The 14,927-nt window shown below is 35.9% G+C and overlaps 1 protein-coding gene across 1 annotated transcript; it reads left to right on the forward strand.

Moving 5' to 3' along the window:
* The first annotated feature begins 1,656 nt into the window (after positions 1 to 1,656).
* Positions 1,657 to 6,477, forward strand: NPG1 (tetratricopeptide repeat (TPR)-containing protein). The gene is made up of 6 exons (XM_079067962.1): positions 1,657 to 1,869; positions 1,968 to 2,180; positions 2,783 to 3,014; positions 4,218 to 5,428; positions 5,510 to 5,657; positions 5,839 to 6,477. Exons 2-6 carry the CDS (start codon positions 2,016 to 2,018, stop codon positions 6,156 to 6,158), a joined length of 2,076 nt encoding a protein of 691 aa, XP_078924088.1. The 5' UTR covers positions 1,657 to 1,869; positions 1,968 to 2,015; the 3' UTR covers positions 6,159 to 6,477.
* Positions 6,478 to 14,927: the final 8,450 nt, after the last annotated feature.

A 14,927-nucleotide genomic window follows, 5' to 3' on the forward strand; every position in this document is an offset into this window, starting at 1 on the left:
CAGGAATACCGTGCAAACAATGTGTGGCTGCTATTTAGGACATGGGGATGAATAACAAGGATGTGGGTATCCCAGAATCATTTGTGCATCCATGTTACTGTTTATCAAGCTGGAAAGAGATGTATTCTTTTAAAGTTAGTACAATCAATGGAAGGTCCATGTGGGAGAATTCAGCTATACCACCAACTTTGTTGCCTCCAAAACATTGTGTTCCAATAGGAAGACCAAAGAAGAAGAGAATAATATCAACTGTGGAAAAGGAGGACTATGTTAGATGAAACATAGCATCGAGAGCCCATAGAACAGTAACCTATAACAAGTGTAACAATGTTGGTCACAATGCAAGAACCTGCAAAGGGCAAAGACCAATTGTTGGTGGGGGTGGTGGACAATCAAAAGTCAAAGGAAACGGGAAAGGGAAGGCAACGACTTGATGGTTTGTAATAGGGCTAGTATTTTGTTAGTTTTAATATGAATGGATTGTGTTATATTGCTACTTGTAACAGGGCTAATATTTTGGTACATTATTTATGAATAGTTTGTAATAGGGCTAGTATTTTACTACTTGTTTTGGCCAATATGTTGGCACTTTTGAATGAACTAGTTTGTAACAACTAATCCTCATTGCCCTGTAATAGTTTGGTACTAATTAATGGAATGTTTTCTTCTTATGATGCATCATTGCTACTTGTTTCGGTCAATATGTTGCTTATACATCACTTTAAAACATAATCAATACAACACAATACCATTTTCATTGATCTTAAAGAACTTAACCATTTGCATTACAAATACTTAGACAACCTAACCATTACAGAAGATGATACCATTACATTCACTACTACAACCTAACAATTACAAACGACTTTACCATTACAATAACAACTAATCTTCATCTTACAACTTGTAAACAAGTATCACCAAGAACAATACCCAACTAATAAATAAACATGTCTTCAAGATTAGATTTTCATTTTGCTGCTTCTTGTTCAACCTCACAAGTCAGGAGATTATCAAACCATCACCAAAATCCTTTTCATCATCATCTACCTAAGAAATAAATCCTTTACGTGGTCCCTGTCAATTTCTAAAGCCACGATTACAATACCCATAATTGCATACAGTGATATCTCCAACTAGGGTTACAATTACAAAATTCTCAAATACAACATACCTTAGTTGGACATGCGTAAAAGGGTCTTCCTGGATTATTGTTAGTAGTTGAAGTCCGAATTACAGCAGCACGCCCACAATCACATTGAAGGAGAGAAGTTGTAACCGATTCAACGATGGAGAAATTGAAAGAAACTCAAAATTAGGGTCCATCCTAATGAAAAAGCGAGTATTTGAAGATCGTTGGCAATGATAAATGATTATTATACCCCCAACGTGCAAGGCACGTAGGGTGTCTAACGGAAACAATTGACGGATTGTTAAAATAGGGACTAGGCGCGTTGCATAATTAAACATGAGGACATTCCAAGTTAGAAAAATAAGTTAGAACCAAGCGTGCAATTTATACTAAACCACAGGGACCATTCGCGTAATTTTCTCTAAAATGATTTTACTCTTCAACAAAATTGTCAACGGGTTGACCCAATCCGAATTTGGCGCCATCACTTCTTATTCTGAAGTCCCAAGTCCTAACCCACTTTCTGACCCGTCCATTTCAACTAGGAATCTCCTTCCTCCTCCTGACCCAAAACAAAATAACAGATCTGGATGCTTTTTGTTTTTGATCCTCGAATGTCCCCCACGAATCTCCCATTTCATCTTAATTTTCTGTGAAATTATTCCTCGCGTTGATCTGAATAAGGCTTTCCCACCGGCAACCGGACAATCGCTGGATTTCTCATCGGCAATGCGGAGGTTTTCGTGCTATATTTCAATTTATTACCGTAACATATGTTAATTCTTGATCCTTTTCAATATAGCTAAGGATTTTCGTCGATTAAATTCTGATTCAGGATTAATTGTTTGATGGATGTGTCGGGATAAACCGAACGCAACGAGCAATGTCGGGGGAATCGTCATCAAATCAGGGTGGTGAAACGGAGGAGAGAAAAATATGCGCAAATGGTGGTTCTGTACAAACGGAAACCGTCGAAGCAAAGCTCGATGCGGGTAATATTGATGAAGCCGAATCTGCTTTGCGTGAAGGTTTATCACTCAATTCCGAGGTTGGTTTTTCTACTGAAATACCTGAAAGTTTGAATGTTAGTTTTTTGGTTAATTAATCGATTTGGGGCTTAAATTTTTCAGGAAACTATTGCTAACTCTAATAAACAAAATGTTGTTGTTGTCGTATTGGTGTAAAGCACTTTCATTTTACATAACATTTGGAATAAAGGTTCAAAGCTTTTGTCAATTTCTGGTGGGTCCTTGAAGACTTTCTGAAAAATTGACTTTCCCCTTTTTTAAATCAATGATCGTGAAAGTGATTATGTTAATTACGTCTATCACTAATACTGAAGATGTATTAGGGACAACAATTATTTTTTATGATCAAGTTGTTAGGTTGACAACCTTGTTGAATTTACTACTTTCTTTTTCCCCAAAAAAGTTACTTATGAAATCAAACTTGTTCCTTTAGGTTTAATGTAATTAGGATGGTTTTCTATGAGTTAAATTTCTTCATCAATGTTGAAGTTATAGATTAGCCCATTTGACCTAAAGTTTGATAATTAATGGGAAAAAAACAGGGCCTTAGTGAATTCAATTATAACGTTTTGGTGTTAAACTATTATTGGATTTAATTATGCTATGATTGAAAAAACTACAGGAAGCACGCGCTCTTCTTGGAAGATTGGAATATCAAAGAGGAAATGTAGAAGCTGCTCTTGGAGTATTTGAAGGCATTGATCTTGAAGATGCTATACAACGCCTGCAATCATGTTCTACAGAGAAAATACATAAAAAGGGTGGGCTTTCAGGCCCACATCTGGGGGCCAATCTCGTGCTTGAAGCCATATATTTGAAAACCAAGTCACTTCAAAAACTCAACAGGATTAAAGGTAATTTGTGCTCTTGAGAAGCATATTCTAAGTTCAACATATTGCATAAAATATCAATGCACTTTATCATTTATCAACCACTAGAATTTTTTATAGTACTAATAAATAATTTTGAATGGAAAATTCGGATGCTTTTTATAATAAATAACAATTTTGAATGGCACTTTATCATAAATAACGATTTTGAATGGCACTTTATCATAAATAACGATTTTTGAAATTCGGATGCTTTTTATAGTAGTTTTTTTTTTTTTTTAATAATAAATAGATGGTTTTTGTAAGGATTTTTAAAGTTCGGTGACAAAATTAAAAATGGGGTGAAAGTGTTGCTATTTGTCAGTTTGTTGCTTGTGTTAATTTCCCCTCCAAAATTTCGTGTACAAATTAGGGAAGATTTTACTCAAAAAATTGTTAAAAGTTAGTGGTAAGATGTCTACAATACCCACCAATAATGATAAGATAAATGGAAATGGGTATATAGGTACTTTTTTTGTCATTTTTATGGAGATTGAAGGAGAGAAACTACCTTTTATTTCCAAAAATATTTTTAACTACAAAATCGTATGACATTTTTAAACCACTCATCAGTATATGAGACTTTGTTGATTGTTTTGGGGAATTTCGACTAAAAAGCCTGAAACATCTTGACAAAGTTGGATGACTTTAATAACGGCTTTCGAAAGTATGATTATTATTATCACAAATTTTGAAACTTGGATGATCTTCCTGACATTTTTGAAAGTAGGATGATTTTTGTAGTCTTGATCTTATTTTTTTTTCATTGTTATCATTTATGGTGAACAACAGACTAACCATTATAATTTGGACAATTTTGTGGTTTAATCTACTTATATTTTATTTTTTCGATTAAACCATACAAGTTTATGACATTTTTTCAAATTAATCATTTTGACCTGTGGTCAAATTGGTAATTCAGAAAATTAGCTGTAAAATCTTGATATAACAAAATTAACGGTGTAACCTTTAGTTTCGACTACTTTGACTCCAATTAAAATTGTCACAACAGAAAATTTTGTCAAATTAATAGTTTTAGAGAAAAATTTAAAACTAAACTTTGACACTTAGTATTTACTGGAACCACTAAATTTTAACAAAACTTATTTAATTTTTTTTTTTGACGACTTCACCTTGGTGGACACAGAAAATATGGCAAACTTATAATTCCTGTTATTGTTATTGCAGATGCTGCTGAAGAGTGTAAGAGAGTTCTTGATGCAGTAGAGAAGATATTCCCACAAGGGATTCCAGAGGCTTTCGTAGACACCAAACTACAAGAAACAATCAGCCGAGCCGTTGAGCTCCTCCCACAACTATGGGCGGAAGCCAGTAGCTACCACGAAGCCATCGCTTCCTATCGGCGTGCCCTTCTCACTCACTGGAACCTCGATAACGACAGTTGTGCCCGAATCCAAACAAACTTTGCAGTATTTCTACTCTATGGCGGAATCGAAGCCGTATCACCAAGCACAGCCACGCAAGTCGATGGCACATATAACCCTAAATCCAACATCGAAGAAGCCATTTTACTTTTGATGATCTGCATGCGAAAGTTTTCACTCGGCAAGGCGAAATGGGATCCGGCTGTTGTAGAACACCTCACTTTTGCTCTCTCACTTTGCAACCAAACGCCGATTTTAGCAAAACAAATGGAAGAGGTGATTCCCGGAGTAATTCATCGTGTCGATCTGTGGAAAAATTTAGCACTTTGTTTTAGTGCGATCGGACACCGGAAAACCGCGCTCGATTTGTTGAAAAAAGCCCTTCACAAACACGAAAAACCCGACGATATCACCTCGTTGCTGTTAGCCGCTAAAATTTGCTCCGAGGATTCCAGTTTCGCGGCGGAGGGAATCGAGTATGCTCAACGCGCGGTGAGTTGTTCTAAAATCGGAAACGAACATTTACAGGGCGTATGCCTTAGGGTTTTAGGGCTTTGTTACGGGAAACAAGCGAGTATTTCTGCCTCCGATTACGAACGTTCACGGCTTCAATCGGAGGCGTTGAAATCGTTAGATGAAGCGATTACGTTCGATCCTGAGAATTCCGATTTGGTTTTTGAGCTAGGGATACAATACGCGATGCAGAGGAACTTGAATAACGCATTGCGATTAGCTAAACAGTATATCGATGCAACCGGTGGGTCGATGCTACGTGGTTGGAGGCTTTTGGCTTTGATTTTATCGGCCCAACAACGGTTTCAAGAGGCGGAGGTGGTGACGGATGCGGCTTTAGATGAAACCGCGAAGTGGGATCAAGGGCCGCTTTTGAGATTGAAGGCGAAATTGAGAATTGCTCAATCACGACACTTGGATGCGATTGAAACTTATCGACATTTGCTTGCTTTGATTCAAGCACAAAAGAAATCTTATGCGCCACTTCATAGTACACACCAGGTTAGCTTTTTTAGTTGTCTTCTTTTGTTCTTCTTTCTTGACTGATTGAATAATATATGAATAGTATTTGTACGATTGTAGATTGAAGATGATAGAGTAAACGAGTATGAAGTTTGGCAGGGTTTAGCGAATTTATATTCTAGCCTCTCACGTTGGAAAGATGCAGAGATATGCTTGGGGAAAGCTAGAGCAATTATTGAATGTTCATCTGAAACATTGCATACTGAGGGTAAGATCTAATGCTCCAATATTTTATTTTAATCTAATTATTATTTACATACCCTTTTATCTATTTCAGTTAAAACAAATAAACCATTAAAAGTAAATTTAGTTTTAAGGGCAAAATATTCATTGGTTTACTTGATTTTGATTATTCAATATTATATAATTTTCAAACTCTTTTGTTTTAGGGACGATTTACCAAAGGCGTGGAGAAATTGATGAAGCCCTAGCTACCTATGTTAACTCTCTACTAATAGAGGCAACTTATGTACCTTCGAAGATATGTGTGGGGGCAATTATGTCAAATCGTGGCTTGGCCATGTTGCCTGTGGCTCGAACCCTCCTCTCAGATGCGCTACGGCTTGAGCCCACGAACCGCATGGCGTGGCTCCACTTGGGATTTGTTCATAAACTCGATGGACGGTCATCTGATGCCATAGACAGCTTCCAAGCCGCCTCCATGCTCGAAGAATCCGATCCTATCGAAAGCTTTTACTCAATTCTTTAATTTTTGTTGTAATCAAAAGGATTTTAAATTATTCATTCTTTTATTCTTTTAGTTTCCGTGACCTTGGCCTTGTTTTAACAATATCTTTGTTTTAGTGGGAAGGAGGTGAGAATCTGTATCTAATGTACATTAGATACAAATTATCTCTCTCTTTAATGTTGGTTGTGATACCGGTTGATGAGGGGGCATTATCATTTTTTTTTTCTTTTTTTTTTGTAGCAAAATGTATAAACTTTGTGGGGTGTAGAAGGAAGTTGTGTTGTGGAAGAACTCAATTTTTTTTCATGATCGATGTGTATGTATGTCAATTTGTATCGTACGATGGTGTCAAATTGTCAATGATTTGGTAGATAATAATGACCCTTTGCTTTCGTATTTGTTCTCCATTTCCTTTAATATAAGATAACTTGTTTATTTTAAAACTAGGTGTAAGACCCGTGTATTATACGGGTTGATTAAAAAAAGTTAAATATAATTGTGTAAACATTAAGCATGTTTAAAATGGTAATTTTCAATAAAAAATACCGTCTTTCGAAAAAAAATAAAAAAGACTTTGCTTTCTTTTTTGAGTGTTTCATATCCGTGTAAGGGTTGTCTTTTGTTTAATTATTAAGTGTTCTAAATGATGAAAAGGAAAAAAAATGGTCCAAATGACCAAAAAGGTCAAAATTGTCATTTTTACCTAATACAATTGCAAAAGACAGCCTTTTAAGTTCCAAGTCGGGTCTTAATAACGAATGGGTAAGCTTCGAAAAGGATGTTGGATGCAAAAAGGTTGATGGATGCAAAAAGGTTGATGAGTACGAATCGGGTGTTGGATGCTGGAAGCATGATGGTTGCGATTGGATGCGATCGATCACAATCTATCACAGTTTACTAGAATAGTTAATGCAAACCACTTTGGAACGAGGTTGGGTGCGGATGCCATTTCCATTACGATTCCAATTTGGTGCGACAAGTTGCGACTGACTACGAACTGTCAGAACGAGTCGAAGTCTTGTGATATCGGTACGACAAAGTCTTTTGGTTGCAATTATCCAAGCGCGATCCTATGCGAACCTCACAAAGCTATCAGATGCGAACGTCAAAACTCTAGTTGCAATTTTCGGATTTGGATGTGATTCTCGCAATGGGTCCAATTGCGATGCGAACTTCGCAACCCATTGGACTTTCATTGGTTCTGATGGGCTGGTGCAAGCTGTTGGGTGAGAAGGCTATTTGAGATCAATGGTACAATGGATTTGCATGATTAATTGCATGTGCTAGAACTGGAAGATTCTAGAGACGATTTGAGTTATTTTTAGCCTTTATTTAATAGCTTCATTTTTAATTAATAGGTTCCTTTTATTTATTACTTTCCTTTTATTTTGTAATTGTTGCTAGACTATAAATAGCCCCCAATGTCAAACATTATGAGAGATAGTTGAATGAATTGATTTTTGAAGAACTTTGTTCTGTTGAGTTGCGTACTCGCCTCTTTGTCAATTCTGGGATGCGTATTCTAGGTGATGGTTTTTACATGTAATAATGCGGAAAATACCTTATACTCCTAAGGGTACATGCAACCTAATTTGATCTATGTCATAACACTATTGAATCAACATACTATTGAACAACACAACTTCTAAACCCTAATGGAAATCGAAATTCACAAAAGGAATAACATACCTATGATTTGTTATTGAAAACAAACCCTTTGATCCAATTAAATCAATCTGATAGTCTCTTGAAAACTAACTTCAATTGTGTGCAAGTCTATAATGGTTCACACCCACAACACAATATCTCTATAAGAATTAGGAGAGAGGGGAGAGGAGGCAAATTGTCAGCTTTGGTGTGTGCAATAGAATGGCCGAAAATCCTCAGGTATATGACCCTATTTATAGCTGATTAGGAAACGCCTAGAAACCCTAATTTAAACAGAAAATAATATTATTTCAAATAAAGTAATTTTCTAGTTCCTTAATTATGTACATGAAGGCTTCCAAAGGCTCCAAGAGGAGCCTCCAAATCGTCCAATAGGGGAAGGTTCTAGAACCTATCATCTGTTCAACTTTTGAACAATTACAGCTATAGTCCTTCAACTTTTAATTAATTCTAATTAACATTTCAAATTAATTATAATTAATTCTAAATTAATTATAAATATTTCTAATTAATATATTAGTCATATAATATATTAATAAAACATTTATCTCTGTCCTATAATCAATCTAAGCAATTTCTTGGTTATGAGGGCAACCTAAAATGGACTTTACTTTTATTCATCAACATTATACCAATTTAGTTAAGACCCTAGACACCTTAATCCAATTGTCTCTCACTGGGATAAGTCTCTAACTATAATTGTTCGTACAACTTCGAATAACCAGTAAAGAGTGTTTTCAAGACACTACCAGACTCTGTTAGTCCTAAGATAAGTGATCAACTATTACTTCGTTCTTCTAAATATCGACTGGAAATGAGACATGGATTAGAATCAATCTCTTGTCTAATATTCTGTTTACCGATAATCACGTTTTGTGATGACGTCATTAGACTACTAATTGAACACATTAATTCAGTCCTGGCTGGGGCCCAACACTATAATGTCAACATCAAAACTCCGAGGGGCCCAAAGATATCACTTTTCCTATTAAGGTAGAAGGAATGAATAAACTTCAACTATATAATCATACAATTTCACTCATTGAGTCATACATGGGAATACCCTTTATAGCACCCAGTTACAAGATGCGTTAGAGTAAACCAATGCACAACCAACTCGTAAATTATGACTTACATATGTCTATTTTAAGAATAGAGGATATTATCGTCTTAGAATTACTCGTGATTAAATTCATGAAGTAATCTCTAAGCGCAAGTTTAACCAATACTCAAAATCTGTATTTCTAAGTACTCATGAATTCTGTAGCAATCCCAATGCAATGTCCAATCTCTATGGACAATCTACAAACAATACATGGCAATCTTAAATCAATACTTACTCCTAAAGTATGACCGACTGTGGTTCTTCGAATAACTTAATATTCAGGAAGTAAAACATGCAAAGTGAAATGCAATAATAAATTAATTGACAAAAAGCATCATACAAATTGAATATAAAGAAATCTCTATTTAATTAATCATAATTCAATTACAATTTTATTTCTATATAGTTTCAAAATAAAGTCAACACTAACATCAAAAATCTAATATCGTCTCTTAGTCCAATGCTCCTAGCATGCTCAAAGTGCTTGACCTTGCTCAGACCCTTCATGAGAGGATCAACAGGATTCTCTTCTGATGATACACGATTCACCATGAGTGTACCCTCTTCAACCCTATGTCTAATGTAGTGATATTTCTTGTCGATGTGTCTAGATCTACCATGATCTTTAGGTTCTTTTGTCAAAGCTACTGCACCCTCGTTGTCGCAAAAAATCTCCATTGGTTCTTGGAGTGATGGAACAACTCCAAGATCTCCAATAAAATTATTTAACCACATAGCCTCCTTTGTTGTCTCGCTTGTTGCGATATACTCTGATTCACAAGTAGAGTCAGCCACCGTTTGTTGCTTGGAACTTTTCCATGTTACCGCTCCACCATTTAACAAGAAAACCCAAACAGATTGAGAATAACTATTATCTTGATTTGTTTGAAAATTGTTGTCACTATACCCACTCACCTTAAGTTGCTGCCAAAAACTAAGATCATATATTTTGTTTTCTGTAAATACTTAAGAATGCTCTTCACTGCCCTCCAATGAGCTAAACCAGGATTTCCTTGATATATACTAACTGTGCTGAAAGCATAAGCCACATCAGGTCGAGTACATGTCATAACATACATGATCAATCTTATAGTCGAAGCATATGGAATCTGACTCATAGTATCTATCTCCTTATCACTACTGGGGCATTGAGTCTTGTTCAACTTAACAATATGATGCATATGTAAGTCTCCCTTCTTGGAAATTTTCGTATTAAATCTTTTCAATATTTTATCCAAGTATGTACTCTGACTTAATCCTAGTAATCATTCCTACCTATTCCTCTATATTCTTATAGCAAGAATATATGTAGCTTCTCCTAGATCCTTCCTAGCGAAACATTTCCCAAGCCAAGACTTGACTTCCTGCAAAATTGGAATGATGTTTCCTATCAGGAGTATGTCATCCACACACTACAATAAAAACGTGATTTTGAAAGATCTAGTATGCCCAATAGTCATTATAGAATGATATTGCTAATAATATATGATCCTATAGGGTCACACCATATAGCAAGTTACCGTAATTGATTATTTATTAGTATAATTTGATTATTAATAAATATATCGACACTTTTATTTAATTGGAAAAAATTATTATTTCATGGAAATAATATTTTACTAATTGAGAATTTATTATTTGTGAAAATAATATTTATTGGAGAAATAATAACTTATGAAATATATCATAAAGTATGATTATTTATAAGTTAAATTTATATCTTAATAAACTAGTTCAATTTATATAAAAGATAGTTTTATATAAAATAAGATATTTATATATGACTAGTTATATAAATATATATATATATATATATATATATATATATATATATATATATATATGTTGGGAATTCTTTATAATTCTAGTTAAAAAAAACATGTTGTATCATGGTTATTGCATCATTCAATATATAAAAGATTCCTAATAATATTTTCACTAAAGTGTAGAGAAAATAATTATTAAGGAACTATACACTTTGGTGTATGACTTACTTTCTAATCAATGTCTATGATTGAGCATAAGATACAACCCAGTAGTACCATCTAAAGCCTTTGTGATGATAAAGGGTGAATTAAACTTTACTTGATACAGTTTACTTTCTAATCGGTAGAAATGTCCTCCTTTTAACCTTTTTGGATTTTACTTCAATCACTATTATTTGTATCTAGAATACAAATACCAACTAATTACATAGTTGTAGAATATTCTAAAAGGGCATTTAGATTATTATATACAAACCCACCAAGAATAAGTTCATTTATTCCTCTGAAAGCTGAGTTAGCAGAAAGCAAGCTTCTAATGACAAAGCAAGTGGGTGGCACGTGGAACTTGAAGCAGCTCAAGATCCATAGCCAGATGTAATAATTGTTGGCACTAGTTTCAACAAGGAATTGTTGAACATGAATAGTAGCTATTAATAAACACAAATTGTTCACAACAATGGTAGAAATCATCTATGACTTGAGAAATGTGGAATCTCTCATTGATGAGTTCTTGATGATTTCTAGTTAAACCATCAACTATCAAAATGTTATATCAGGTCTTGGATCTGACAAATGACTTAGAGTCATGAACATTGAGATGTAATCCACGTTTAATAATCAAGCATGTGCTTGATTAATCTTCCTCTCTATAGCAAGGTTAGAAGGAGTAAGAGATTCTTCTAGAAAGAATATATACATGGATATATGTACACATTTAGTAATACTTGTTATATAAGGATTTTCTCATACTCATGTCATTGACTATAGTCCTTATCATACTCATGACATTGACTATGAACAAACCTTTTCATAAGTAGCTATGATTAGATCAACAAGGATATTATTTACTATAACTTCATATTCTTAATATGAGATATAGCAAATAGATTTCAAGAAAGACCGCTTTTTTTAATAGACATCTACTAGAAGATATCTATATAGCTTAGCCTGGAGGTTTTCTTAATCCATGTTATCCTAACCAAATGTGAGCCTGAATTATATAGCTTAGCCGACGAATCGGCTGTGGTACCGCTGGACGATATTCAGGTGGATGTGAGCCTGAATTATGCTGAGAGACCAATCGCGATCCAGGATCGGAAGATCAAGGTTCTGAGGAACAAGGAAGTGTCCCTGGTGCAGGTCCAGTGGAAACATCGGAAAGGGTCCGAGCTGACCTGGGAGCTGGAGTTGGAGATGCGGGAGCAGCATCCAGAGTTGTTTGCCGAGCAGGACTTCGAGGGCGAAGTCTGATTCTAGTGGGGGAGAATTGTAACATCCGGATTCCCAGGTATCTTATTTTAAGTATTTATATTGAGTTTTAGAGAGGGACTCGGCGAGTAGGCGCTCAGACTCGCCGAGTGGGATCGCGCATTTCTTGTCTTATTTAATGAAGGACTCGACGAGTCGATGCGTGGACTCGGCGAGTCCGCGCTGTAAAATGAAACCCTAATTCTTGGGGTTTGTGCCCTATTTAAAGGCCTTTATAGCCTCCATTTGCGGCCAATGCACCCCTGAGAAACCCTAGAGAGCAGAGAGTAAGCTTGTGGTGCAAGAGGAAGGCTAATTCACCATTTCTTGTGTGTTTTAGCAAAGGAGAAGTGGTTTCCAACAAGAGGAGGTCAAGGGAGCTGTGGATCCAGGGTTTTCAAGTTCAGATCTACACTATTGAGGTATCAAATCGAACTTCCTTTTTGTTTTGGGTTAAGATCTATGATTTAGGGTTTTCTATAAACCTTTTAAGGCTTGAAAAGTTGAGTTTATGGTCCCTTGCTGGGTTAGACCTCAGATCAGGACCCATAGAGGTTCATAGAACCTTTCCCATTCTGCTTTATGTTTGTTCATGGAGGATTGGAGACTAGGTTGCCATTTTTAGAGTTATTTCTCCATTTATGACTTGATGTGGGTTGCATGCACGTAAAGGTTGCACCTTTACGTGACATTTGAGCGTTTGAAGGATAGATCTGATAGTTAGGGAAGCAGATCTAACCTTAGAAGGTCATTTGAGTAAGAACATGGAAGCAACTCACCGAGTCCATAAGTGGACTCGACGAGTCGAGTCGGGGTTGCCCCGCGATTCGTGACCGGTGTAATCCGTCGAGTGGGACAATGACTCGACGAGCCAAGAGAGGCTAGAAGGATTCAGAGAACCCGCATGGACTCGCCGAGTCGCCCATGTGCACTCGACGAGTCGGGTCAAAGTTTGACCGTTGACTTTCGTTGACCTTAGGGTTCTGGTCAAGACTGATTCAAGAGAGTTCAGGGAAGGGTAGAATGGCCTTCTACCCAATCTGTAGAGATGAGGCTATGAGAGAATCTTGATCTGGAATGTTATTTGAATAATAGGAGGACGCTAGGTCGGAACGTTGAGCACGAGAGTTTATCCGACTTCATTGAGGTGAGTCTTCTCACTATACTGTACCTGGAAGGGTACCTATGTGTGACCGAAAGGTCTTATATGCTATGAGATGTATGAGCTGTATGTTGTTATGTGATATGTATGTGTTATGTATGTTATGTATGATAAGGACATACTATAATGAGAAACAGAGAGAACATACTATAATGAGAAACATAGAGAACATACTATAATGAGAAACAAAGAGGAACATACTATAGACTAGAACAGAGAGAACATACAATACACTAGAACATACTATACAAATACAAGAATACTATAACATTAATGTGAGCCACTACTTCCTGACACGGCAATATACTGTTGTGCCACGTTTTGTAACCAGAGTCTCCTGGAGGGAGAGGGTGAATTTGTGTATAGATCTATACGGGATTCACCATCCCACACCTTGCTGCTAGCTACAGTGGGATCTGCAGGTCTACGGGTGACGAATGTCATACCATTTCGACGTATCGAACGTCGTGTTTTACTAGTCAATCAAGTATGGTTACAATCTTATCACATTTTACCTTAATTAAACAAACAGGTTTAAGGCAGTTAGTACATTGGTAGTTACTTATATATAAAACTACAGTACTTCTTTATTTTTCCCATTTCATTCACATTGTGATCTTCTCACATAAACGATAATGAAAACTATATTTTGGTAATGATAGTCATACTTGGGAAAAACACTCACTTTTACAAAAGAACAAACTTTCAAAACAGTTGAGTCTTGGTAGAAGACTACTTTAGTAGAAAATATAGGATTTTCTAGGAAGTATTCAAACATTTACAAACATTTACATACAAACACTTACAAACTTTTACATTGAACATTTACAAACATTTTCATCAAACATATATAAACAATGACATTAAATACTTATGAACTCACCAGCTTTAATGCTGATCTACGCTTTCAAAGTAACTTGTATTCTCAGGTCACCAGTAGACAGGTACCGATGACCAGGTTTTGAGAAGACGGAGCACGTTCAAGTCTCGTCATTTATTTTGATTCATATGTTGGTGTCTTATAAACTATACAGAACACACTTATATTAAAATTATATTATTAATGCAATGGATGATGTTGTTGCTTGTTTACTATTATGCATTGTTGTGATACTGTACATGACGTCCTCCGCCCCCGAACGTTTCCGCCGTTCTGGTTTGGGGGTGTGACATCTACCCGTTACCTGTTTAACAAATAGTGACTAATCTTAAATACAACCCAAAATTCCCAAAATACCCTTATGTCAAACTTGGTCAAATCCTGGTCAAAGTCAAAACTCAAAAAGTCAACCGAGTTAACTCAGCTGAGTACGTTGGGCGTACTCAGCTTGACCAAAAAATCGAGGCATTGACAGTGTACGTGCTGCGTACCATTTGGTACGCCCAACGTATGCGCCTGAGCACCTCACCTTCTTATTAAGAGCTTAATCCTTTAGCTCTCTTGCTCATATTCCAGATCTAGACCTTAACTCACGTCCTTAACCATAAAGTTTCTAACTTTATGGTATAGCATGGCTAGGTAGTGCCCAATAACAAAAACCCTAACTACTTAACCCATTAAGACCTTGTAACTCATATATGGAAGGAATCTAACAATCAATATTATATTTTTATGCTTCTAG

This window comes from Lactuca virosa, chromosome 8 (genome assembly GCF_052849685.1).
Source record: "Lactuca virosa cultivar CGN04683 chromosome 8, Lactuca_virosa_CGN04683_v6, whole genome shotgun sequence".
Taxonomy (NCBI): domain Eukaryota; kingdom Viridiplantae; phylum Streptophyta; class Magnoliopsida; order Asterales; family Asteraceae; genus Lactuca; species Lactuca virosa.

Excerpts from the sequence above, each read along its gene's own strand:
- NPG1 (XM_079067962.1), top strand. The coding sequence starts at position 2,016 with ATGTCGGGGGAATCGTCATCAAATCAGGGTGGTGAAACGGAGGAGAGA. Across the intron at positions 3,015-4,217 it reads AAAACTCAACAGGATTAAAG|ATGCTGCTGAAGAGTGTAAG; the intron begins GTAATTTGTGCT and ends TTGTTATTGCAG. Across the intron at positions 5,429-5,509 it reads CACTTCATAGTACACACCAG|ATTGAAGATGATAGAGTAAA; the intron begins GTTAGCTTTTTT and ends GTACGATTGTAG.